At 41.6% G+C, this 26,274-nt stretch overlaps 1 protein-coding gene across 1 annotated transcript in view; it reads left to right on the top strand.

Annotated features, from left to right (window-relative positions):
- Positions 1-26,274, top strand: part of ST8SIA4 (ST8 alpha-N-acetyl-neuraminide alpha-2,8-sialyltransferase 4) — a 353,311-nt gene that overhangs the window by 170,229 nt on the left and 156,808 nt on the right. The window contains exon 4 of the mRNA XM_069226024.1: positions 285-578. Within this exon, the coding sequence (XP_069082125.1) occupies positions 285-578 (294 nt within the window). The remainder of the gene's footprint in view (positions 1-284; positions 579-26,274) is intronic.

The raw sequence follows: 26,274 nt of genomic DNA, 5'->3' as shown, positions 1-26,274 counted from the left end.
CTCTCTCTTTATGAGACATCCATTGCATTCACCTAATTCAGTAATTCTCCCAGTTAGTTCGTGAGCTCCAGCCAATACAAAGAAAGGTGCAGCACTTGCCTCTGACTGACTATCATTCCCTATATCAGAAAAGGTTTAATTCATGCCAATGCACTTTATGGTGGTGATGATCATTACAATTATAAACACTGAATATGTATGCTTCACTTGAATCATTGTTACAGAGTTATTGCATTCGGACTGCTTCCCATCCACGATTGAGGATTTAATTTATATCTTTTCAGATGCAATCTAGCTCCTGTGGTGGAGTTTGCCGAAGATGTTGGCACTAAGTCCGATTTCATTACCATGAACCCGTCCGTAGTACAAAGAGCCTTCGGAGGGTTTCGGAATGAGAGTGACCGGGAGAAGTTCGTACAGAGGCTGTCCATGCTGAATGATAGTGTCCTTTGGATTCCTGCGTTCATGGTGAAAGGAGGAGAGAAGCATGTAGAGTGGGTGAATGCGCTGATCCTGAAGAATCAACTGAAGGTGCGAACCGCCTACCCATCACTGAGACTTATTCACGCCGTCAGAGGGTAAGTACCAGTGATCTGCCAACAGAACCCTCCGCTGGGCGCTAAGCCACACTAGCATCGTCTTTGTAAGGAAGGCTTTTGTGTTTGCATAAACGCCAATATGGGGAGTTCATTCTGTAAAACACAATTAGTAACAATTGTATTTTCATCAATTTCTATGAATTGCCTTTGAAAGGCATGAAATGAGAAAAAACTCGTAGGCACCATCCTATTATTCCCTTCCCATTCATAATGGACAATATCGTTTTCAATTACACTCCACATTTCCTCTCCATAGCCGTTCTTGCAAATTAAGTTTCAAACACAATGTACAGCAAAACACGCTTTCAACAGAACGAGCCAAATTGTCATGTTCGCGTCTAGGACATGGAAATAAAACCTACAGTTATGCAATGCAGAAGGGTCGACATTTCAGAATAAATAAAATAAGGTTGCATAATTTCAAAAGTATGTTAGCAAATGAAAAATAAATACCAACGTGAATGTTCTGAAAAACATTTGATCAATTGAAATGTTTGAATTATTTAGTTATATTACACATCTTCATTTGTGCATGTGTCAGTGATATTTAATTGTTTCTCTTACCCAGGATGAAAGATTCATAAAAGGTTTACATAAGTAGTAACAACGATGAAATATTTTACTGTTGCGAATGATCTTTGTTTTAGTCATGAACATCACTACAATAGTGACAAGGTGGCAATAAATAACTACCAACCAATAACGTAACATATTTTACAACTTTAATTTGGAGACTTGATCTCTCCTTAAAGCTAGAGGTCAAATAGATCTTAAGATTGTTGAAAAAGATGCTTGGTTGGATTGGCTGTTTCTGGAATGTGACCAGGGGCGGCTTCTTCGCAATGGCGAAGGAGTGTCAACCAGTGGCTAAGCCAGGAGCTGAATAATAAAAATATATTTCTTTATTGTTTTATTTTTCAGCCTCTGGCTCAGCTAGCAGCATGTGAAGGGGGGGATGGGCAGGGCCACGGGAGGTAGGAAGAGGAGAGAGTGCACCAAAGTGCGCATGTGTGCTGGGCCAGCCGTCTTAGGCCAGGCAAACACACGCACTAAGGTTTCTCCAACCCGGCTGTGTTGAACAGCCAGGCTGGAGAAACTGCACATACCCCAGGGTTGTGTCTGGGCCTCAGTCCAAGCCACTCAGACCAGTCCTGTTTTCATGCTAAGTTTAGCATGAAAGCAGCACCAGGATTGCTAGGGAGGCTGTGCTGGTGTCCCAGTGAATGCTGGGACCCACAGTTATGTGGGTGACTGCAATTGGAGTGGTAGTCCCACCACACTCAGAATACTGATACAGAAATTCAAGCGCAAATCAAATGGCAGGTTGAGCACCTTATTTTAAAGACAGCTGTAAGCTCCACACGGCCCCCTTATATACATCCTTTCACAGAACCACAGAGGATGCTGCAGTCAAGGTGTCTAGTCCTCTAAAATCAATAACACAAACTGACCTCAAACATGGAAAAAGTAATATTGGGTGCCATTGTGGCAACATAAGGACTACAATGACAGCATCTAAAAACATGGAGGAACTGCAGTGGCACAACCAAGAGTGGTAGAAGGCAAGCTTGAATGATTTAAGAATTGAGAGCGAGCACACTTTGTTCCATTTCTGCAAATGTTCACAACTTCACATTGAGGATAACAGTTCTGAAGTTTCTGCGTACTTCCCGTCTGCAACTCTCAGTCAGACTTCCTCTTTTCTTTGCATTTTGAGACTTGTAGCCCTATACTTAAAATTTAGAAACAAAATCCTAGACCCACAATGCAAAGGATAAAGCCACTGCTCTGCCCCTATGTCTGCCATGTGTAGATCACGTCCTGTGTACTATAGAGGCTGCTGAAAGCACAGTCCAGCTAGTAGAAACTTTGTCTCAACCCCAAAGAGATTTTTTTGACCAATCAGAGTTCTTCTGCACTTTTTAGGGATGGTATATTCTTAACATTTTATCTACCATCCGCATAAATTATCCAGTATGTGTAACTGTCACCTACCGTAACTCACAGTGGTGTTGATATGTTAATTTTTCATTACTTTCACGGATGTCCCTTTCTGTGTTGTCATTCATACAAAAAATGAATATACTAACCTAGTATGTACAGAGCAAAGAAACCTGGAGATCTTTGTTCCCTTCTACCCATCTTAGAAAGATTCAGGCAAGTGAATTGGGACAGTTAGACTGAAGCTGCCTGGAGTAGTCATTCTTGCAGCTGCAGGGAAGGAAACCGTCTTGGGCCCATAGACCCGATTTATAATAGAGTCACTGTATTGTTGCAACCACTGGTATGCCCAGATAGCGTTGTCAACTTCCTGAATCCGAGAGCTGTCTTCAAAAGACCTTGAAACTGTGCCAGTGTACGGCTTTCCAGGTGTGGGCGACACAACCGCTGGCAGCTGGATGATCATGGGCCAAAGGAGACCAGTGGTGCCAGCTATAAATGTATCTCCAGCCTTCCCCTGCATCTCTTTAAAGCCACTGCTGAACACACAAATACTGTACAGACGACTCTGGTCTGATGCTGCTCTACCAATTGTAGTATCTGAGATTGCTCCTTTCTCCATGACTTCAACATTTGAAAGGAGCACATCAGTGGCAATTTTGATGTACACAATACTTAGCCCAGGGATGGCTAGCACAGCCTGCTTCAAACACACAAAGCCTCGAATCACAGCGTCTCTCCCTTCCTCCTAGTCTCAGCATGTGACTCAGATTGAATCGGGGGTGACCAGTCATATAATCTGGTCGGGTAGGGGCATGCTGAGCTTCAGTGAATTTTAAGGAGAAAGCACATGCAAGAAAGAAAGTAAAGTTCTGGGCTTTCTGGAGCCCTCTAGTTGAGCAATATCATCTAATGATGCTGTTCCCCTCCATTGGTGTATGCTGCCTCTGAGATACTCCGAGCCTCGTGCTGGCAGGTGGCAGTCCCTCCAACCCCCGCCTCCGGCAAAATACAAATTTGTGCACCTGACTGTGATGACTTTGTTATCACAAAAAATGTTATGTGCCATAAACAGAGCATCACAGCCCCCAGATGGAATGAGCCAGTGACTCTGGGTGTTTGTCAGTGCTAAGTTGTCTTTGTGTCCTGTCCTGGTAACCGGCACTGGAAAGTCACTACCTTTATGCATCTACATGTGGATTAGTACCTATTCCAATTCTACACCTTACTACCGTCCCCTAGTTACACCCTAGTAGCTGTAGCACAACATACACACTAATCCTCCATACCTGTCTACTCCTTATACACTAATACCTCTAACCATGTGTACATCCGATGCTTATTTTTCTACCTAGATCTCAACCAATTCCCTCGATTTATTTAACTGTATCTCAGATACGATAGGATGGGAAATGTATTTACATAAAAATAGAAGGGTTCTGATTTAAATACAGATGTGAAATTTCAAGTTGTTGTATTTTGCCAGTGTATAGGTTTCAGCAGCATGCCAACACTATGCTAGCTTTGCTAGTTTGTGCGATTTGAGTATACAGGAGTCCATTAGGAAGAGGTCAGCAATTTCAGGAGTAAGTGGTCTTCTGGGCAGTTTTTTGAAGGTTGTATAGGGTGGGTTACGTTGAGAACTACTCCTTTTGGAAATAAATATTTATTATGTTGGTGATGTCCCTAAAAACATAATACCACAGATAATTAGTCCAAGTCTTAGTAACATTCAGTGAGCTGCAGTGTAGCTCCCGCAGATGTTCACAAAGTTGGGCGGGTGGCAGAAGCACAATGCCCAATAGTAGCAAATACTTGAGCACAATTGAAAAGTGCCCATCCTCAGAAAGGAGCATGGGATACCAAGTGGACCTGACTGTGACTAGAAGCTCTATCTGCTCCCTCGCGGGCTACTTCAGAAGCGAAACTATATGGATTGCTCTAAACTACAAAAAACAAGAAGAAACAAGGGGTGACTTAGTCCCCAGAGTAGCATTCGTCATCTTGATCTCAATTTCCAATTTTATTATTATATGATATAGAAAGCTGTTAGGTGCACCGGTAATAATTGCGAACCCCATTATCGTAATTCCTGCACACTGATTCTAGTAGAGAGTTGTGAGGCAGGTTGATGTGCATACTAATCAAAACATTGTATGTAATAAAATATATACATATGTGGGATGATTTGGTCCCAAAACACTCGACTTCAGTTTAGACATGGAGCACAGTAGGCAACTCGCCAGGTGGCCCTAGTTAAATCAAGTCTAAAAAACAGCTGCCACCAACCAGGTCGTGGTCGATATAGTTACGGGTCCACCCTTCGTGCAGATCCACCCTTTGGGATCAAGAAGACAAGACTGCACAGGCCTTAAACTTCATTTGCAGGAAATAAAGAGTAAATATGAGACCATATAGACTTGGTGTTGAAGGAAGTATGACGTAGGCAACTTATGCATTCATAAAGCACACATTCACCCCCAAGGAGTCTTTTGGCATTATAAAAGAGATGTTTATTGTTACACAGCTCAAAAGTGCTCATTTGATTTACATCAGGCGGTTGAGCTTAGCAGGCCCAACTGGATTTGAACTGCGACATTGAAGCCGAAAAGACATCCCAACATCCCACCTGAGACTGAACAGTTAGATAACTGAGTCATCGGACCCCACAAGGGAATGTGTGCCTCCAGCCTAAACTGTGCCGCACCCCGTGCTATTCGTGCACTTGGTGAAGACGTCCTCAGGAAAGGGGAGGGTGCCAGACACAGGTGTGTCCCCATCTGTCTGCATCTGCCGCACTGCTGGCCAGGCTTGCATATGTATGACTGGGAGAACTGTGTGAACGCAAAGCAGTTGCATATGTATGACTGGAAGAACTGTGTGAACGCAAAGCAGTTGCATATGTATGACTGGGAGAACTGTGTGAACGCAAAGCAGTTCGTACACAGGCATTGCATCGAGCGAATGCTAAAATACCTTAATGTGTTTACGTGCAAAAGGCGCACATTAACCTGCTTCTGTCTCAGCGCGTTCGCAAAAGGAGCCATAGGCTCCGCCATCATTTTGTCATCTATCATTTCTGCAGAGCATTTGCTAAAACCAGAAAAGAGCTTGCATATTATCGACAGGAATCGTTTTGTGTGGCTTTTCTGATGTGTACATAAATAGCCAACATCACAAGACGGCACGATGAATAGATTTGAAGGTCACAGCTATGACTCCAATCTGTCAGAAAGAGTTCCAACCGAACTTAATGGAAAATGAGTGCTGATGGAACAAAGCACTATAGCGTTTATTTTTCGCCGCCCCATTATCATTCCAAATACAATGCAGAGCGGCCGTTTCAAAGGCGCATTGTCACCCTAAAGCGCTCTTCATTTTGTTCCCAGAAGGTTACCAAGCCAACAAAGAAGAATAGAAGACCGAGCAGCATTATTAATTTACGGGTTAAATTCTTGTGGAATTGGCTCTTTCCATCTCTAGTTCTAAAACACACAAAATGTGAAAACATTCTGACCACTTTGTAATGCGCTTCTAACAGAATGGTGAATAATGCTGAATGTTTTCCAACCTAAATTCCACACTTGTTCCCCTCTTAAAGAGTAAGAGCAACTTGGTAAAGTGCGATAGAATTAAAGCAGCACAAGCATGTTAAAAAAGCAATACTAACCTCCATGAATGAATAAGTGAACACCGATACATGAGACCCTTTTCATCGCTGAATCGCTGCATCGTTGACAACCAGCTTTTTTTTTTTTTTTTTTTGGAGTTTTTAAGGATTGATTACTTGCTTTAGTTGCCACCTTATGTTATACGGCTAGTGTAAAAAAGGTGCTTAGCCCTTTTTCTCATTTTTGCTACATTTAAATTTAAACAAGTTCTACTCGTAATCTATTTTTCTTTTCAATTTGCTCATCGCCCTCTTTGATTAGTTTTTTTCTACCTTCCGTTCCATTTGCTAAAGTTTTCTTTCTCATCTGTTTCCCTGGGTTGTTGAGAAGGTTATTATCTCTTTCCTTCCTTTCCCAGCTGCTCCTTCCTCCGTATTTTTTTTACTTCGTTTTTACTGTTTCTTGGTGCAAATTGTTTTAAGTTTGTGCTAATGTGTAATAAATATATATAAACGTAAAATGCGTTTTGAGCATAATTTTACTGGAAAGACTCTGTACATTTTGGCCACTAGGTGGCACTATGTGAAGTGCTTTTTTCCCCCATTGACACATCCATGTTTTTACTTCATCCGTAGTTTGATGGAGCAGGATATTTGTAATTTGTCCACTCAACGGATGAGCACTCCCTTTCCCTCTCAGAGGGTCAATAGTTAGACTCCGAAGGGGAACCATAGGCAATGTCATTTGGGCCCATCTGCATAAGATTGGGCTCTGGACATGCAATGCCGCTTACTGACCGGGGGAATTCCTTTTGTAGGACAGCAGTGCTGTCCCGGGATACGTCAGTACTCCATGAGGGGAGTCAGGTTGTCATCTGGGTCTCTTGGTCGAGGCTGGCACCTCCCATTGGATAACAAGCAATGACTCAGTGAATTAATGCAGTAGGATGCTCTTCATGCCATGGAATGCATCCTTAATGCTAGGCCTCTAAAATCGGCTGCTGAGGCTTATGGCCTCATTGTTGACAAGGAGTAAAATGTTTTGATTATTTCAGACATATTACGAAGGGTGTGTGCCATTCAGTCTCAGTGGTGGTTGTAAAAATTACCGATGGGAATAATAAAAAAATCCCGTTAAACAGGGGTCCATAGCACGGTAGAGAGGGAAGCGTATGACATGAGCTCTTCAGAATCTATGCGATGGAGTATGAATGAGACAGAAACACAAATAAAGCACCTTCACAGATGAGGCAGACCACATGTAGTATTATCATAGCCATGGCAATAAAACCCTAGGTCAGAGAGGAATAACATCTCATCACTGACAGTTTGTCATCAAACGAATGGCTAAAGTCCTGCAGAAGCAGCCAAGCAGGCAGCAGTAGTGTTTTAGATTGACTACATAAGGAGATTGGGTGGATGATGGTTCTAAAGCAATATCCGACGTCTACAGAGAGAGGACAAGTTCAGGAGCGGTTGCCCATGAAGCACTGCAGACATGTTAATATGATAAATATACTGCAAATTATAAAGGGCATAAAATAGAAATTGAAATATGAATGAAGCACTGAAAGGCACTGGGCACTAAAACGTAGTTTATCATCATTTCTTAGTGTGCAACATCAAGCAATTAATTGGGTGGTTTAAGAAAAAATCTCCTTGTCCATTCGCCCATTCCATTTCACAGTTGTGGTAGACTTTAAAAATAAAACTATAGGTCTAGTAAGGACTAGAGTAAAATACGAGTCAAAAGAGGACCTCGTACTTAGCATGCTATTCCAATAGGTTCTTCCATTCTCCAAAAATCAACCCTTCTCCTAACTTTTGCATGGCAAAAAACATGAAAAGCACAGGCGGCTCCTCTGCAATTGCGGAGGAGCGTCACCCCACTGGCCAAGAGACAGGAGATGAAAAATAAAAATGATAGACACACTATCATTTTATTTTTCATCTCCTGGCTCAGCCAGCAGTGCAGGGAGGGGTGGGGCTGGGCCATGGGTGGTAAGAGGGGGTAAGAGGAGAGAGTGCATCTAAGTGCGCATGTGTGTTTGGCCGGCCATCTCAGGCCGGCCAAACACACATGCACACTTAGGTGTCTCCAGTCCAGCTGTATTCAACAGTCTGGCTGGAGAAACCTCACAGACCCTAGGGCAGTGTCTGAGCGGCAGCCCAAGCAGCTCAGAGCAATCCTGTCACTGCTTCTATGCTAGGTTCAGCATGAAAACAGCACCAGGATTGCTATGGAGCCTGTGCTGGTGTCCAAGTTAATGCTGGGACACCACAAGAAGAGCAGCAACAAGTCAAGTAGCAGGAGTTGGCAGGAACAGTGGAAAAGGTAGGTTTTTTATTTATTTATTTATTTATATTGTTTTCCCCTGTCCTGGCCATCTCTCCCACGCCCCCTGACATTTGCGTCAGCCCGCTGCTGATGAAAAGCATATACAGAAAATCTAAGAGAGGAGCTCTCTCATTCCTGATTGTTTCTATTCTTTGCTTTGCTTTGTGTGGTTGATGTCAGTGTGTGGAGACCCCTGTTGAATATTCCAAATGAAATGGTGTTATTCCCATGTAAAGTTGGGGTACAGTCTCTTCACAAGTCAATAACCTCCAGTTCTTCATAGCAGTGGTACTTCTGTAGGCCAGAATTATCTATGAACAGTATTTAGTCCACTACAGAAACTCAGTAAGTCTTCTAGAATTTGCATTTGATGGAGTTCCAGAGAGCAGACACTGCTTGAAACTAGACTGTTGGAAGTCTAGATGTTTCAGGAAAGAGGACCTAAGCTGTCAGTTTTATCTTCTAGCTGCGGAGCACTTTGGTGTGCTAGTCCACTCCTGTCATCATTTGGCATATGCACTAGATACAATGTTTTGAATTGAAATCTTTCTTTGACAAGTAGCCAGTAGAAGTCCATTAGGGCTATCAAGACTGTTATTAAAATACTCCAGTATAAGGCTGGTGCTGGCAGTGAGGTATTGCTTTTTTAGTTATTTTTAGGATTGGACAGGTTTGACCATGTGGGAAATCTTCCATGGAAAGAGTGTTCATTCAAGCTGCCAATTCAGCTTTACTTCAAACAATAAATAATTCAATAAATTCCACAGTATTGTGTGTGCAATATGAACAGAGACAAGGTTTATACCCCTCTCTTATTTTGGAATTAAATCAGGGTGTCTCGAAATTTTTGCCATGATGTTACAGACTGCCAATATTCCTTGTTAAGGGTGGAGCCGAACATGTTTTGCTTTGTGCCAGCATTTGAGATGATCAGGTAACATATTGATTTTTAAATACTACACATATCGCCATTATTTTCCTAATTGCAAAAGGTCAGAAAATATTACCTGATTGCTTTTCTCTTGTAATGTGTTTCAGTGTCACTGTCTCTACATCAGTATGCAAAGGGAAAATACCGATATCTTTTCGATTAAAAGACCTGTCTAAACAGCCCTCTGGCAATATTACTTCTCCGTTTTGTGAATATGTGCCATTTTTCTGAATATCTGTTCAGAACATCCACTAAACGAAGTTGTCAGAAAACAGCTACTTCAGTGCTTCAGTACTGGTAGGACACAATGCTATTGTGATCACATGTGACCTTGCTGGGTTTGGACCCAGGCGAGGCTGCACTCACTGCCTAGGAACAGGCCTTCTTCGGGTCCTGCCTGCATGCTATGCTGACTTCCCATTTCTAGGCTACAGCTGGCAAAGCCGCCCTCCGGGCTCATCAGTGCACAGATATGACCCCTTGACCTCTGGAGAAGCTCAAAGGTGTTTCCAAACAGAGTAACCAGCTTGCGGTGTTCAGTGCGGGAGCGGGGAGAGAATAAGTATATACCAATATGCAGTAGAAAGAACCTGTAATATTGACCCAGAGGGCTTGAATGCTGCAAGGCAGGAGGGACATTTGCCCTATAATTGCATATTTCTCCTCATTTTATGTACTGGCTGGCCACTTTGAGCAGGCTTTCTAAGTCTATGTAAAGTGCTTCTTAAATTGTGTAAGGTGATTTGGCAGGACATCCTTCACTCAAGTACATTTTCCGTACATTACTTAAAATAGAGCACAGCAAGCATGAGCCAATAAGACTTGAGAATTCTTCTCCTTCTCCTCCCAGGAGCTCTCCCAGAGACACGTGTGAGGTGAAAAGAGAGATGGGTACTACAGCAAGGTGTGAGATGCTCACTATGCCTGAGGAACAGTGATAGATATCAATGTGCTTGCTTATCTATGGGTGTGAGAAATTCCCGTAATTTCCTTTTGTTAGATTACGTGGCATGTCATTGTAATTATGCAAATTGCAAAACTGCCACTTGGTGCCGTGTTTTAGTGCAATATGAGTCCTCGTAGCCACTTTGGACGAGAGGATGGATTATGTGCTAAAAAAATTGTGTAAAAACCAGAAGCACTGCAAACAATATCTGCTTGAGCTCTGCCTTTTGCTTTGTTCCGGTGCATTCACAGTACATTTTGAACCAAGAACGGGGGCATTTGGGGTACATTTTTTCTACAACAGTGCAGAATTACACAGTGTGGCATGTGGGCAGGATTTCGTGCAACAAGGGTAACTCAAAATTACTAAAACTATGCTAAATACTCTGACGTAACACAAATTTCACCTGAGCCCTTTGCTGTCTCACCATATGTCCAGATGTTCATATCCTGTACTTGCTGTTAAATGGCCTCTGTCTGCACCATTTCCTTCACAATCCTTATCCTGCCTGGTGAAGAAGATCCTGAGGCTTAACATAATTTTAAGAGGAGCTGATAAATACTTCCTGGTAAAGGTAAATTAAAATGTCTTCAGTGCCCTCAGCTTGAACGAAATGTGGGAAATTTGCCCAACAAAGAGTTATCATCTCAAAGGATTTCCCTATGGTAGAATAGGTGTTAGAGTACAATTTGCATTGAAAAGATCATACTCCTTTTACACCTCGAGAATAAGGGTAGAAACACAAAGAGTCCATTCATTAGAGTTTCAGATCCATGATGCCACCGCATTGTCCACTGCCAATCAGGTGGGTGAGCCTCTAAGCATGCGCTATTGAGACCAAGTGCCATGTCATCAAACATCTGAGATACTACTATGCAATGAATTCAAGAGAAAGACATACGATGGACACTTTAAAGGCAATTGAGAGAACTTTACATGGGGACAATTCTTTCTTAAATAGCTTTTCTATGCCACATCCTCCCATCCAATTGAGGGTAGTTCCAATCAATTTATTGTAGGCGTTTAGGAAGTTATCCTAAAAAAATCTCCAGGCAAGTACAAACTTAGGCCCGTAATTATACTTTTTTTGCGCCGCATTTGTGTCGTTTTTTTACGCAAAAACGGCGCAAACTTGCAAAATGCCATTGTATTTTGTAGGTTTGCGCCGTTTTGCGTCAAAAAGCGGCGCAAATGCGGCGCTAAAAAAAGTATAAATACGGGCCTTAGTTCCGAACTAGGATGAGAATATGATGCAAGAGTAACTGATACAGAGTGAGACCTGGCCATTTACTGCAGACTTGGGAGTAATCTGTTGCTTAAAACCTAGGGTCTGATTACGATCTTGACAGATGGAATACTCCTTTACAAACATGACAGATATTCCATCCTCTGTATCGCGATCTCCATAGGATATAACAGAATTGTAATACGGTGGAGGGGATATCTGTCACGCTTGTGATGGAGTAACCTCATTCACCAAGATTGTAATCAGGCCTCTAGTCTTTGTGATCATCATATTAAGGTACACAACGTTCATGTTTTTGCCACCTGATTGCTTACTCATATTGACATAATGGCAAGGTCATATGAGCATAAGGCTGGCCTGGCAGAAGGTGTCATGGACATACTATAAAGGGGGCAGTGGCAATAGTTCTGTTGCTGGAGCAAGGCTTGAAGGTTCTATCTGGATGCCTTCCTTTGCAAAAGCTATTGGGCGACTACAAACTAATTATCAACCCGAAAGATGTCAACCCTTATAAGAAGGCTAACAACTTCTAAACGGAGGTATTTCATAGAATACTGCTTTTTATCATCTGGGTGATTTCACAATATCTATCAGATTTCCCAATGTAAATTTGAACACTGAAGAGAACGTGGTACACCAGATGTTTGAGAGGAGGCCCACTCACAATCGTGGGCTGAGATTTTTCCCCGTTGTGTAATCACCATAATACTGCCCCGTCTGGAAGGGGTGCTAAATGACATGTGGGATTGTGGTGGACAAAACCTGTCTTACTGCTGATATAAAGCATCTTCAGAGGCGAAGCGGTCGCTGACACAATTGTGATGCTCCAGCTACTATGTGTGAATGTGTTGCTCATGAATTTCTGCATGACCTACCATGTACTTTCTCATAGCTTTACTGGGCAGTGATCATGCTGCAGAGGTAATTGTTGTTTTCCAAGAGACAGGGACTTGTAAACTGGAAGAAAGTCAGTCCAATGTAATATGAAATGATTTGGCGCTTGTTAGTAAGAACCTGAACGTACAAAGGACAAGATAAACATGAATCATTTCTCCTCAAATGCTGTGTAGTGGTTAGCCTTACTTGGTGGAACCCTGCTTAAGAAGTTTTTGTCTTTGTTTTGTGCTGGTCTCCTTGTTCTTTGTAGTTCCATAACAGGGTTGCACCCCAGTCCCATGTCTCTCAAGTACTTGTTTTGGAAACTGAAATCTCAAGAGTGTGAAGCATTGTTCCGTGTGTCAGAATACATTTGCAGCTCATTGTGATAGGAGTGCCATTTATCTAGCCTGATATGACAAACAACTTCCTGCCGCTCATCTTGGTGGTGGAGTGAATTGGTGCCAGTGGGCAGGGGTGGGGGGATGATTCCCCGGGGAGAAGGAATGTGTTGTGTGTGCTGATGTGCCCTTGGTCTCCTTTCCCTTGCTTCTCAAGCCCCTGCTCAGAAGGGACATGCAAGGGCAGACCCGTGATATTTGTAGTTTCCTTCCTAGAAGACAATGGGTGGTTTCCTGGTGCAATCTAGACTCTGGAATGTACCTCTCACTAAGCTTCCACATTTTTCTGAAACACAAGTACAGTGAGAAATTGCTGGAGGTCTGCAGCATTTCTGGGAAATTACTTCCTTAATATGGAAAATGGAGGTGTCAGAAAAAGATGTGTGAGTGAGTTGTCAAGATAACTCTTTATTGCTAGAGCCATTGCTAGCCAGAAGCGAGATAGCTAATATGAAACGTGCGCGCATTTTTAAAGTACTTTGGGTCAGATGCACAAGGATTTTGTTATGAGCTTCAGTAGCTTTCTCTTGTAGTGATCTACAAACAAAATTAGATGTAAATACGTATATAAACAGAATATTTTAAAAATGCACACTCATTGCGTTGCCCATGAGCTGCTCTAAACACAATTGCCACATACATATGCAGCGATGTTTTGTGGGTTTATTGCATTGCACTGGGTTTGTTGGCAAAGCTTGTTAACTGCTTTCATGGATAGGATAAATCGTAATTTGTAAGCAGAGAAATTAATCTCCTCTGCGAATACCGACATTGCAGCTCTAAAGATAAGAAAGTGACATCGAGCTAAAAAAAAAGGGGCATTTCGTTTTTTTACAGACAGTCTGATTCAAATGCAAAATCGTAATCTCGTAAATTTAGTAATTTTATGAAATAGCCCAGTTGGACTCTAGCGCATCAGTGGGCAATGTAGATTTAACATTGCCAAATCCGTGCCAGACTTTCAGGTTATTCACTTAAGAAAATGTGGGCAGTATGCGTTATTATGTAGCTAAAATTAAGGGCTATGCGGAAAATCTGGCATGAGCAAGGAGGGGTCTTCTTAACATATGATGGATGACCCCATTCTAGCGGATCAAATAAAGATGGCAAAATCGATGTCGAATTTTATTTTCTGGCTTTTTTAATAGACAATGAGTCCTACATTTTAGTGGCACTTTTACTTGGAATATGTAGATCCAGTCAAGTGCCAATTAAATCACAGTAGATTATTATTACTGAAGCAAATGAGCATTATGCCTGGTGTTACAACTGGCGTCATTGGTTGGCAATCAGGTTGTCCCCTGTCCAAGCAAGAACCCTCACTCTAGTCAGGGCAAAAGAGAAACACATCCGGTTAAGCCCAGCTCACCCCCTTGGTAGTGTCGCACGAGCAGAAAGGCTTGAACTAGAGGCAATGTGTAAAGTATTTGTACCAACACACATAGTAATAGAGTGAAACACTCCAAAATGGACATCACACAGGTTTAGAAAAAATTGTAAATATTTATCTGAATAAAACAAGACAAAATACAATAAAATCCACCATATACAATTAAAAATATGACTTTAGCAATTGAAAACACAAAAATAGTGCCTAGAGGCACAAATGCTGCAATTTGATGTTAAAGTGGCGTTGTGACGGAGTCATTTTCCACAATGCGACACCACTGACACTGTTTACAGAGTCACACTGACCCCCAGGTTAGCAAAACGTGTGGAAAACAGGCTGGTGCCCGGAGTCGCAGAGCGAGGCGTTGCTAGATCCACTGCAGCATTAGTTCCTGCGCTGCCGTGCGAAGGAGCGGAGGTGGCACAAAGAGGTGTTGGATCCTTGCTGCGGAGCGGTGGAGGTGTGGCGGTGTCGGTGGTGAGAAGTCGGTCCGGTGGCACCTCCAGCAAAGTCGAAGTTATGATACTGCAGGGTGACCTCAAGGGATTGCGATCATGTCACAGGTTCATAGGCGCTGCAACGGAGTCAGGTGTCGTGAACGTTGGGTGTACAACACTCCAACTCACAAGTTTGCGCGGACATCAGCGGCTGCAGCGAAGTCAGGCCTATGTTGACGTTGGGGTGGTCGTGCCTCGGTGAGGTCCACGGGTCCAGGTGTAGGCAGCATTACAGGCTTCGGACAGTGGTGTCCTTAGTGAAGTCATACAGAGTCGTCCAGCATCGGTTCACAGACTTTTCACCAGAAATTCACTTCCAGGGGCCCAGGAACTGGAATGGCAACCTCTGGCAAGCCAGATTTCACAGCATGCAGACTCAGAGGCTGGTTGGTGAAGCCTTTGCTGTCCCTGAGGAGTCAAAAACAGGAGGCAAGCCCAGTCCAAGCCCTTGGAGATACCTCCCAAGCAGGAATGCACAACAAAGTCCAGTCTTTGTCCCCTTTCAAAGGCAAAAGCAGCAGCTGCAGGATAGCCCACCAAAGTACAGTCACAGGCAGGAGCAGCACTTCTCCTCAACTCTTCTCCTGGTAGAGGTTCCTCTTAAATCCTTGAAGTAATCTAAAGTCTGAGGTTTTGGGTCCAATACTTATACCCCTTTCAGGAGATGCAGGTTACACCCTAGCACCCTTTGTGTCACTGTCTAGTGGATATGTACAAACATCCCAACTGACAGTCTGACCCATACAAGAAATCCACAAACAAGGAGAGTCACAGAATGGTTTGAGCAATAAGATGCCTACTTTCGAAAAGTGGAATTTTCAAACTAACAATCTAAAAACCACCTTCACGAAATATGTATTTTTAAATTGTTCAGGGACCCCGAACTCCACAATTCCATCTGCTCTCAAAGGGAAACTGCACTGTAAGAATAATTAAAAGCAGCCCCCATGTTAACCTATGAGAGAGGTAGGCTTTGCAACAGTGAAAAACAAATGTAGCAGTATTTCACTGTCAGAACATGTAAAACATCAATACAAGTCCTATCTTTAACATATACTGCACCCTGCCAATGTGGCTAACTAGGGCCTACCTTAGGGGTGCCTTACGTGTATTAAAAGGGAAGGTTTGGGCCTGGTAAGTGAGTACACGTGCCAAGTCGAATTGGCAATTTAAAACTGCACACACAGACACTGCAGTGGCAGGTCTGAGCCATGTTTACAAGGCTACTCATGTGGGTGGTACGATCAGTGCTGCAGGCCCACTAGTAGCATTTGATTTACAGGCCCTAGGCACCTTTAGTGCACTTTACTAGGGACTTACCAGTACATCAAATATGCCAATTATGGAAAAGCCAATTACACATACGTTTTCACACAGGGAGTACTTGCACTTAAGCACTAGTCAGCAGTGGTAAAGTGCCCAGAGTAACAAAAACAGCAAAAACTGAGTCCAGCACACAGCAATAACCTGGGAAGTATGAGGCAAAAATTTAGGGGAAACCATGCCAAGAATGCCAGGTCTAACACCTAGGACAAAGGGATGTATGCTTACTCAGTTATAAGCCAACATCCAATATGTGATTTTCAAACACTACTATGGGATATCTTAGATTTCTAATCACAAGCAGAAAACTAATGTAGTAAAACATGCACAGATAATGGTTTACTACATTTTAGTGCTTTAGTAAAAGTAGTGAGGGCATAAAACAATAAGAATGAAAGAATGAATAGAAATCATTTATAAAGTGCAACTTGATACCCCAAGTTGTTTCATGGTGCTAAAAATGTCACATTATAAACAAATGGATGAAAGAGTGTATTTTTGACAACCATTAACTAACTGAGGCAGTGAATAACTCATTTCTGAGCGCTATAGTACCACCCAGCTGCACAAAAAAGTAATCCTCCCATGAAATTCCCAGACCCTTTTTGAGGTATGAGTATCCGCACAATGTTAGTACCCTGTATAGATCTTAGTACGCAAGAAGATTCACCATTGCAGTAAATTTCCAAAGTGCTGGGCTCCGGGAACTCGTGAGACTTTGACATTATATGTAGTGGGCAATATTATGGTCATTTTTAAAGTGTAAAAAGCCCTGAAAGTCCCTAAATTGTTTGTATTTCCAAATCTTACTCACTCTTTTTCACTCAATTTGTGTAACTAGAATTATTTTTGTATGTATTTAAGTTTTTATTGATTTATTAAATTATTTGTGTATTTCAATTATTTTGCGGTTTTGTAAATAATTATGTGATGCCTTTCAGTTACATTAGAGCTCTGAAAGAAAAGACAAATGACCTGTGCACCCAGTGGTCTTCCTCACTGCCTCATTGTCTTGAAAGTTCACAGACTGATAAGGGGGGGGGGGCGGATGCTGAATAAAGGTTTCTCATTGAGACAATCAGGAATACTGGGTCCTTGCTCCAGTCTATTTACGAATGATACAAAGACTCTTAAATTGAATACCAGCATTGACTGGAAGGCAACAGAATACCTTGAGGATGTGTATAGTGTTGTCCTGCTTATGGAGAGTTAGACATAGTAGCTGCCTGGATCTTTAATCTTGGAATTCTGGTGTAGAACATTTTGGGGAGACCAGAGTAAATGATAATACAATAGTTCAAGTGTGCCAGGACCTTGACTCAATGTTTGTTATGGAGAAGTTGGATTTTTTAAAATGTAAAACAAGTTCCAGACTCACAGCTGTGTGTGTACAAATAAGGCAGCAAAGTCCCTAAGCACATTCATATTTTCATTCAGAGAGAGATTTTCTTGTGAGCGAAAAAAGATACATTCCTTCCAGACTCAGGGGCAGATTTATGGTAAGTGGTACTGTTGTATATCTATTTTTGTCATGTTTTATACACATTATTTTAGCTAACTAGGCCTGCCGCTGTGCGATTTAACCCAATTACATTTTCTTCGGCATTGCTTTATTTTTCTAGCAATAGCAACATTTGTGGTGCTGTTTTATTTTCTCTATCTAATTGTTCTTTACCTAGGAAAGCATCACGTTCTTAATAGGACATGTAGTTCACTTTGTGCTTTCTCCAAGGCCACAGTTAGCTATGGTTGCTGACAAACGTGGAATGCTGTGTCTCTAACATTCACAGAAAAGTGCATACTCGCACGTGGAGACCATTTCTTAGAATGTTGGCTGTTTTAGTATAAAACACCCCTTCGTCCCCAGACGTGTTAGAGGGAGATTCCAGCCAGATGACCACGACTGTATGCTGACTGCTGCAAGCTCCACTACAGCTACCTGGTTAGACGACCGAGCCCTATTTCAGATGGGGACAGTGTCTTTTTAGGCTTCAGGCCTCTTTTTCAGGTATGAGGGAAAATGTTCTCCCAGGAGGAAACCTGAAGGGGAGATTAGGCTTAGTATGCTGTGCTCATACTTAACGTGGGTGAGGCGTTATAGTTCCACTCCCCTGTTTAGACAGCATGTTAGGACTGTTTTTGTGTTTTACACTTTTAGTCACATGCCTACTCCCATTGTTTTTTTAACATCCTTGTTATTGCTATGCACATGCTCTTATCTAAGATGCAGATATTTTAATAAATGCTTAATGAAATATATTCTGCCTCTGTTGTCTTTTCCTGAGTAAGATCTTGACACTTGAGAGAAAGGGAGGAGATCTGATGTATCACGATTCCCTGGGGAGCCTATCTTGCCATGAGCTTGGTTGCCACAACCATCTTGGTTAGAGATGGGGAGCTACTAGTTAGCCGGAAACCCAGGATTAGGCCGCCAGGTGTCACCTGGTGTGGAATTGTACTTAGTACCCACAACCCAGGCAATCCTACCGCCCAAATCCAGTAGCCCTACTATCCTAATAAGAACCTAAGGAACAGTACTGCACCTAGTTCAGTGCCACTTCCCCTGCACCCCTGAGCGTTCCCCTACAGCCACAATGTGTGCACCATATTTGAAATACAGTGCACAATGGCACAGGGTAGGGGGCAATAATGTCATTTTTCATGACGCTATTGATGTACTCTGCAGGAGTAGTGCCAAAATATTGGCGCTACTCCTGCAGAGTACATAGGGGCCCATTATGCTCTGAGCAGGTGTTAAAAGGGCCGTACAAAATAATGCAAGGAAATCTCTTGTATTTCATTGCACCATTTGTTCACCCCCCCTAACGGGGAACACCCCCTTATAACACATTATGCCTGGTGGAGGCATAATGTAGTGCAAAGGGTTACAAAGTGGCGCAATGCTTCCATTGCTTCACTTTGTAAATATGGTGCTAGGATTTCAGTCTATTGGGCCACATTAGCGTAAAATGAAATGACGCTAATGTGGCACAAGGAGGCGCTAGGGGCTTATAAATATACCCTTAAGTCCAACATGTTCTGGGTGTACTCCTGGTTAGAACTTGGGTATGTTTGTGAAAGTACTACTCAGGATTTTACAAATCCCTAAAAGTCTTACAATTTAGAATTACCACTAAAATGAATATATTTCTGATCTTACTAAGTAGATTTATGACTCCCTGTCCCTGGCACTGTCATAAGAATTCATACTTCAAGCATGTTTAAGCTCTTGTGTTTCAGTAAAGTACTTTCTTGTTCTTTTTTATCATTTTAGCAAAAAATGTCTCTTCTGTTACCATCTCACTGTCAGAGGCGTAGCTTCAGTAGGTTTGTGGGGGTGCTACACCCACTTAGTAAATTCATTTTCTGATAAATATTTGGGTACAGATGCCTATGATGCTTTCAGCCGAGTGTGGAGAGATGTCTGCCTGTTTTCAACAGGAATTGTTGCATACATTCAGACAAAAAAAAGCAAACACACTCTCTCCCTCTCAGTTTTTAAAGTCATCAAAAAAACTGGTAATTTTACAAAATATTGGGCCTGATTACAACTTTGGAGGAGGTGTTAATCCGTCCCAAATGTGACAGATATACCACCAGCCGTATTACGAGTTCCATAGGATATAATGGACTCGTAGTACGGCTGGGGTATATCCGTCACTTTACCGTCACTTTTGGGATGGATTAACACCTCCTCCAAAGTTGTAATCAGGCCCATTGTGTTTTCCCTCACTTAGTTAATCTGCATTCCTCTCTTTTCCCGCTTTCCCTTAGGCACCACATATGCACCCAGCTGGTCCGGTAATGTATTTAAAACATTAGGGCCCATATTTATACTTTTTGACGCTAAACTGCGCTAACGCAGTTTAGCGTCAAAAAATTTAGCGCCGTCTAACGCCATTCTGAAGCGCCATGCGGGCGCCGTATTTATGGAATGGCGTTAGCCGGCGCTAGCAGACCGGCGCTGCCTGGTGTGCGTGGAAAAAAACCACGTAGACCAGGCAGCGCCGGCGTAGGGGGAAAATGGCGTTAGGGCGTCTTAAAATGGGGCAAGTCAGGTTGAGGCAAAAAAATCGCCTCAACCCGATTTGCGCCATTATTTTCGACGCCCAGACGCCATTTAAATGACTCCTGTCTTAGTAAAGACAGGAGTCATGCCCCCTTGCCCAATGGCCATGCCCAGGGGACATAAGTCCCCTTTGGGCATAGTGGCATGTAGGGGGGCACAAATAAGGCCCCCCTATGCCACCAAAAAAAATTAAAAAAAATAAAAAATTATACTTACCTGAACTTACCTGAATGTCCCTGGGATGGGTCCCTCCATCCTTGGGTGTCCTCCTGGGGTGGGCAAGGGTGGCAGGGGGGGTACCTGGGGGCATGGGAGGGCACCTGTGGGCTCATTTTGAGCCCACAGGCCCCTTAACGCCTACCCTGACCCAGGCGTTAAAAAGTGGCGCAAATGCGGGGTTTTTTGACCCGACCACTCCCGGGCGTGATTTTTGCCCGGGAGTATAAATACGACGCATTTGCGTCGCCGTCATTTTTTTAGACGGGAACGCCTTCCTTGCATCTCATTAACGCAAGGAAGGCGTTCACGCAAAAAAATGACGCTATTTGCCCATACTTTGGCGCTAGACGCGTCTAACGCCAAAGTATAAATATGGCGTTAGTTTTGCGCCGAATTTGCGTCGAAAAAAACGACGCTAATTCGGCGCAAACAGAGTATAAATACGGGCCTAGATGCCAGCCTGATGGTCAGAAAATCTGAAGCTCACGCTTCCCCAATGTTATTGACCAAACTACGACCTTGCTTACTGTTGACAGTTGGGTCACGTGTCCTTAGGGAATTTCTAATCAACAAAGTTGAGGAAACACTTTAATAACAAAGACGCACAGTTGTAGCAATTTAGTCTGAATTGATGTCTTGAACTGATGATCATCATAAAGTTTATGATAATAGCACTGAGGAGCTGTGGTTGATTGAATAAAATCACGGTTTGTTCCATTTGCCTGTGACTGATTGTCCTGCTAGGCATACTCACTAAACATATTTTTACAAAGGAACTGTCTACGATTGGCCCAGCTCAAGATGTGATAATTGCTGAACCTTGAAGATCTGATATCACAGAGATCATAAATTAAAAAGTGGGATATTTATCAACTATTACAAGCCGTCCTATTTTAAATGGACATACCACAAGGATTCTGATGATTTTCCACACCAAAATCCACATGTATGATATTTAGCAAACATTTATCCACAGTAAAGTTCGGCACACTTCAGCTGCTGAAATGTATCTGGTTAAAATTGTGGTGGATATGATAATTAGGAAAGCAGTTTGGAAAGGAATAGGAAAATAACAGGTCACTTGTAATGAGGGTCAACATATTTTATCACTGAAATGCAAAACTGTGGGCAGAATGAAACAGATAGAAAGCAAGTTTCCCTGCGATAACTTGCCAACATTTTTATTTTGCATGAACTATAGGTTTTTACGAGTTTCTGACTTCTTAATCAGCAAAGAAAACTCACTAGCACTTAAGATCAAATGCCACATTTTAGTATTTCGAATTCAATGTGAATGCTCCCATACCTGCATTCCAATGCACTGTTTTCAAAATCTTCCTCTCTGATGCCAAGGGGGTGGTTTGAAATCGAACATACATGAGCTTTTGTGCATCTGCCTGATGCATTTTTTAATTACCTCTCTTCTAACAATTTGAGAAGAGTACTAAATAAAGTATATATTTTGGGGGTTTTGAATTGGACCAAAATGCCCCCTAACTGAACATTCCCTGAGTGCAAACTTAAAACCGCATCTTTCTCATAGTGATGAAAAATGGTTGTAGTTTAGGATCTTGTTTTACGTATTCCAGCTAACTCAGCAACGCTATTTCGGCTGGCTACTGCATACACTTGGCTATTAAATAACCCATGACGTCGACTTACAATGTTATCCTTTTGTCTCTAGGCCTCAAATCAGCTAGGACAGAAATTAACAAGCATTTACAATGTAATGGATCTCGCATTTGCTCGAGTTACAGCTATTAGCGTTGTAAATCCCTAACTGGATTTTTCTTGCCACATAAACTGAAAATGAAAAGTAAACAGTTGACATAAGCAAACCAATTCAAAGTGCCACAGCTGCCATGAGCATGATCGTGAAGGAGAGACATAAAAGGAAATATAATTTTGCTCGCAGTCAAAGGTAGCAGCAATCGTGCAATAATTCAGGGTCGACGGTCAATGGTGTAACAAAACTGCCCAAGGAGGGACAAACATAAAGCATTTACCAATGATAACAAAGGATTTTTGAAAGGCAAGCCCATGAACAAGTGATAGTGATAAGTGTGCTGTGGCTGTGGTTAAAAACCCACAGAGATTACAACACATCAGAGCGTTTGTGCGCTCAACCTAAAAAAGGAAACGTATGCAGTTAATGTAATAGCATGTTGAGGTAATGGTCAATGAAATTGTCAGGTTGCAAGAATAGTTATTCACTGGATTGAGAATCAAGTTTTGACAAACATTCACATATTTCGGAGATCAGAAGAGGTTAGTTTGATAATTCAAATCTAATGTTTACTCCTATGCCAGCCAAACGATCACAATCAATTATTCACTCTGCGATGGTAATGCATGCTTTGTTTCAACTAGTGCATTCTAAAAGGGATAGTTTTTATTTTTTTTGCAATGGCTCATCCCTCCACATTGAGGATAAAATTATTAGCAAGATACTCTGGTACCTATTAACCAATAATATCAAAGGGGGAGGGCCCTAGTAGTTTGTATAATCCATGTAATTTGCTTTTGCATAATTATAAAACACTTCAGAAAATTACATGTAATTAAGGGAAATGGAAAACTAGCATTTAGCACTATATTTTCATGAGGATGCATTTTGTGATAAAAAAAAGAATGAAAATGTAAGCACCACAAACAGCAGCTATTCGTGTCCTGGCCCTTTGCATTGTCCCTATGTGCTAGTAATACATTTTTCCTTGAACAGTGTGTAATTATGTGACATAATGTAATTGGGTAATTTCTGGAATATCATCCACGAATCTACTGAAATTTGCTAAAGCCTAGAGGGCACTCCCAGGTATCTTACTGCCTGGATGAAGTCCAACCCCTGGTCAATAACTGACTGGAATCCCCCCCGATATTATTGCTATTGTAAATCAGACCCCTAACTGAGGTGTAGTTCCAAAAAATGTTCATTAGATAGAGTGTTTTTCATGTGCTTATTTAGCTGGAAAAATACAAGAAGGTCTTTTTTGGTCGGATTGAAATGCCTTATAGTAATTGCCTCAACCTGCGGCAGAAAAAAAAGAGGATAGAAAAAGGGTGATAACAGATTTTAGTCACAGCATAAATCATTTGTTGGAGGTATCACACTAATTTCAAGAATTGTGTTGACGTCTAACCTGTGAGAAATAATGAGGCTTAATCTCTTAATTTTCTCATGGATATTATGGAAGGTGTTCCAGAAGCTACTTTAAAAACACATTTCTATAAATCACTTTCCTCATTCATGTGAAAAAAAAATCCAACATGACGACTAAAAAAGGTGTTTCAAACAACAGCAACAGTCTGTCACTTAATTCCCCCTAGTGAATCTTAAGCACAGAGTTCTAATGAATATCTAGACCATTAACATTCTATCTTCATGATAACGAGAGGCACTTCCGACCACTCTGTTGTTGGAATGAGAGCTGTTAAATCGAAATTGAAATCATATTTAATGGAGGAGACTCCAGTAAATGAACAAAACAAGCTGTATCATTTTGTCGCATAATCATTTTTATTGTGCTAAAAATCTTAATGAGGACACATTTTCTATAAATTCTCAAACAAATTACTCATCCACTTAAGAAAGACATTTTGCATGCTGAGTCTAAAAAGTACTTCCAACGCCAGTGGCAGTCTGTCATTTGACGTCCAAGTATTCTACTGTAGCTTCATCTCTGAGGCTCTAATGAGCAACTAGTATACTAACACTCTACCTTGAAGACAAAGCAAAGCCTTCTTGAGCACCATTTAGCTACAATAGGAATGTTTGCATTTAAAGCCTTTCCCATAGAGCAGATGCAGAAAAGAAACCAGCATTTTTCAGTAAATGTTACAGAACATATGATTGTTTAGTCAATTATGGCATAATATATTTCTAATGTGCTAAAATTAGTAAATAAGGGTAATCCCTAGCTAAGGCCAGTATCCCTCTGGTTTGTTAGGCTACCCATCTTCTCAGTTGCTCAATTCCTCCTCAGTCTGAAAATAGTAACATTTGATAGACACAGAAGGATTTTTTTTAATCTCCCATTTAACTGTATGGGACTAGATTTTTAGAGTTGCAGTAAGCTACTTAAAACTAATAGATTTGTGCTCAAGTGATTAGCCAGATCCTCCAAATGAGATGTTGGACATTTCAGTTTTTCTTTTTAACTTTTCCCACTTTCGTTTATTATTAGAAGCTGCATGAACCTGAATCAATGTACATATATATTTATTGTCTCTTAAAAATGTCTCTGTATAATTTACAAGCATCTTCATTTAAGGTTAAAAAGTTAACATTGTAAATAAGCCAGAAAAACGAGGCTACTTTTTTAAAAGTCATTAAAAATATTCATGCTCTACACAATTTTCATATTTTGAACAGTTTTGATATGTAATACAGGTAAATGACATGGAATATTTTTAGGGATCCTTTAGTCAATGAGCTTGTTGAAGCAGAGATAAGAAACATTTTAATGTACATGTTCAGCCTTTAGCAGGGGAAAGTGAATGATTCTAAAGCTGTCTTTTCCACCAGCATGTCTACCAGTGCAGGTACATTCTGTGAGGTAGGAGAACATTCTGGTTCCTTACTAGAACTCTGTAATGTTCACAATCAGCTTTTATGAGATGAATGTGTTCCGATACGTGGGTTGAAACTGTGAAAAGGCTTGTCTTAGGCACTAGCTATGAATCTCCTGGGTATATAATGAATGACTAGGAGCCAATCAAAGTGCATTATTTGTTTACAATGATATCTAATCATCATAATGGGAAGAAGGATGGTTAAGTGTCAGCCTGGTGAAGGCCGGCTTTCTATAGAAAACAGTCAAGTGTATTTGATAAACTCTAGTATTATCACTATAAGGGCTGTTATTGAGCCTATAGACATACATTGACTATTTCTATAAACAGGTAGTGATGTAACATTTTACATTTAACCTTCATGGTGCCATTTTCATCACAGCAGAATCCTGTAGAATACAAGCAGTTTGCTAAGTCAGAGCTTTCCGGTTAAATAATATTCATGAGCGCCTTTCATTTCAAAGTCAATTGCATAACACATTTTCAGCTTCTATAGCCCACCAGTGATCTACAGCTTGCATCCAAGCATTGCATCCAAACTTGCACCAAATGTTAGAGAATTTCACCAGTGGAACCACATTATGACTGGAAGACTAAGAGTCTGTAGACTATTTCATAGTCACAACTGGAATCTTTTGACCATGTGACTTCTATTGGCAACAATCATCGTGCCTTTATGACGGAAAATTAAGTAAGAACATTTTTAACTGGAAGGTAGCAGTTTATAGAAACCAAAACGAGATAGAAATGATGGGAGATAAATGACGAGTAATGTGCTTAGTTTTATCACTGATATATTTATGTTTAAAAAAAACGTCCAAACAGATTTCACCCTCCAGTTTTCCTCCGAGGTACAACAATGTCAGATGGTAAACAAGTATACCCAGGAGGTTGGTCCCCTCGGATTAATTTATAGAAAACCTATCAAAGACGATTAACACTTGGAGCAGATTTACAAGAAACTGGCGCATCAGCACTGATGCACCAGGTTTCTTGTGTCGCCCGTGCCCCACCTAAAGACACTATGGGTGCACCATATTTACAATATGGTACACCATGGCAGTTGTTAGGACAATATCGTCAAGATTTTGATGCTATTGTGGTGCTTTGCTGCACTAGCATCAAAAAAATTGATGCTAGTTCAGAAAGTGCAGGTAGGTCCATTGATTTCAATCGGAGCGTAATTTTAACGCCTGCCTTTAGCAGGCATTAAAAATTATGGAAAAAATGGTGCAGTGAAATCTTGCAGATTTCACTGCGCCATCATTTTGGGCACCCCCTTTTCATACATTATGCCTAGCGCTGGCAAAATGTGG

The sequence above is a fragment of the Pleurodeles waltl genome, chromosome 1_1, assembly GCF_031143425.1.
Source record: "Pleurodeles waltl isolate 20211129_DDA chromosome 1_1, aPleWal1.hap1.20221129, whole genome shotgun sequence".
NCBI lineage: Eukaryota > Metazoa > Chordata > Amphibia > Caudata > Salamandridae > Pleurodeles > Pleurodeles waltl.
The sequence above is the reverse complement of the archived record's forward strand: the minus strand, read 5'-3'. Positions and strand labels throughout refer to the sequence as shown.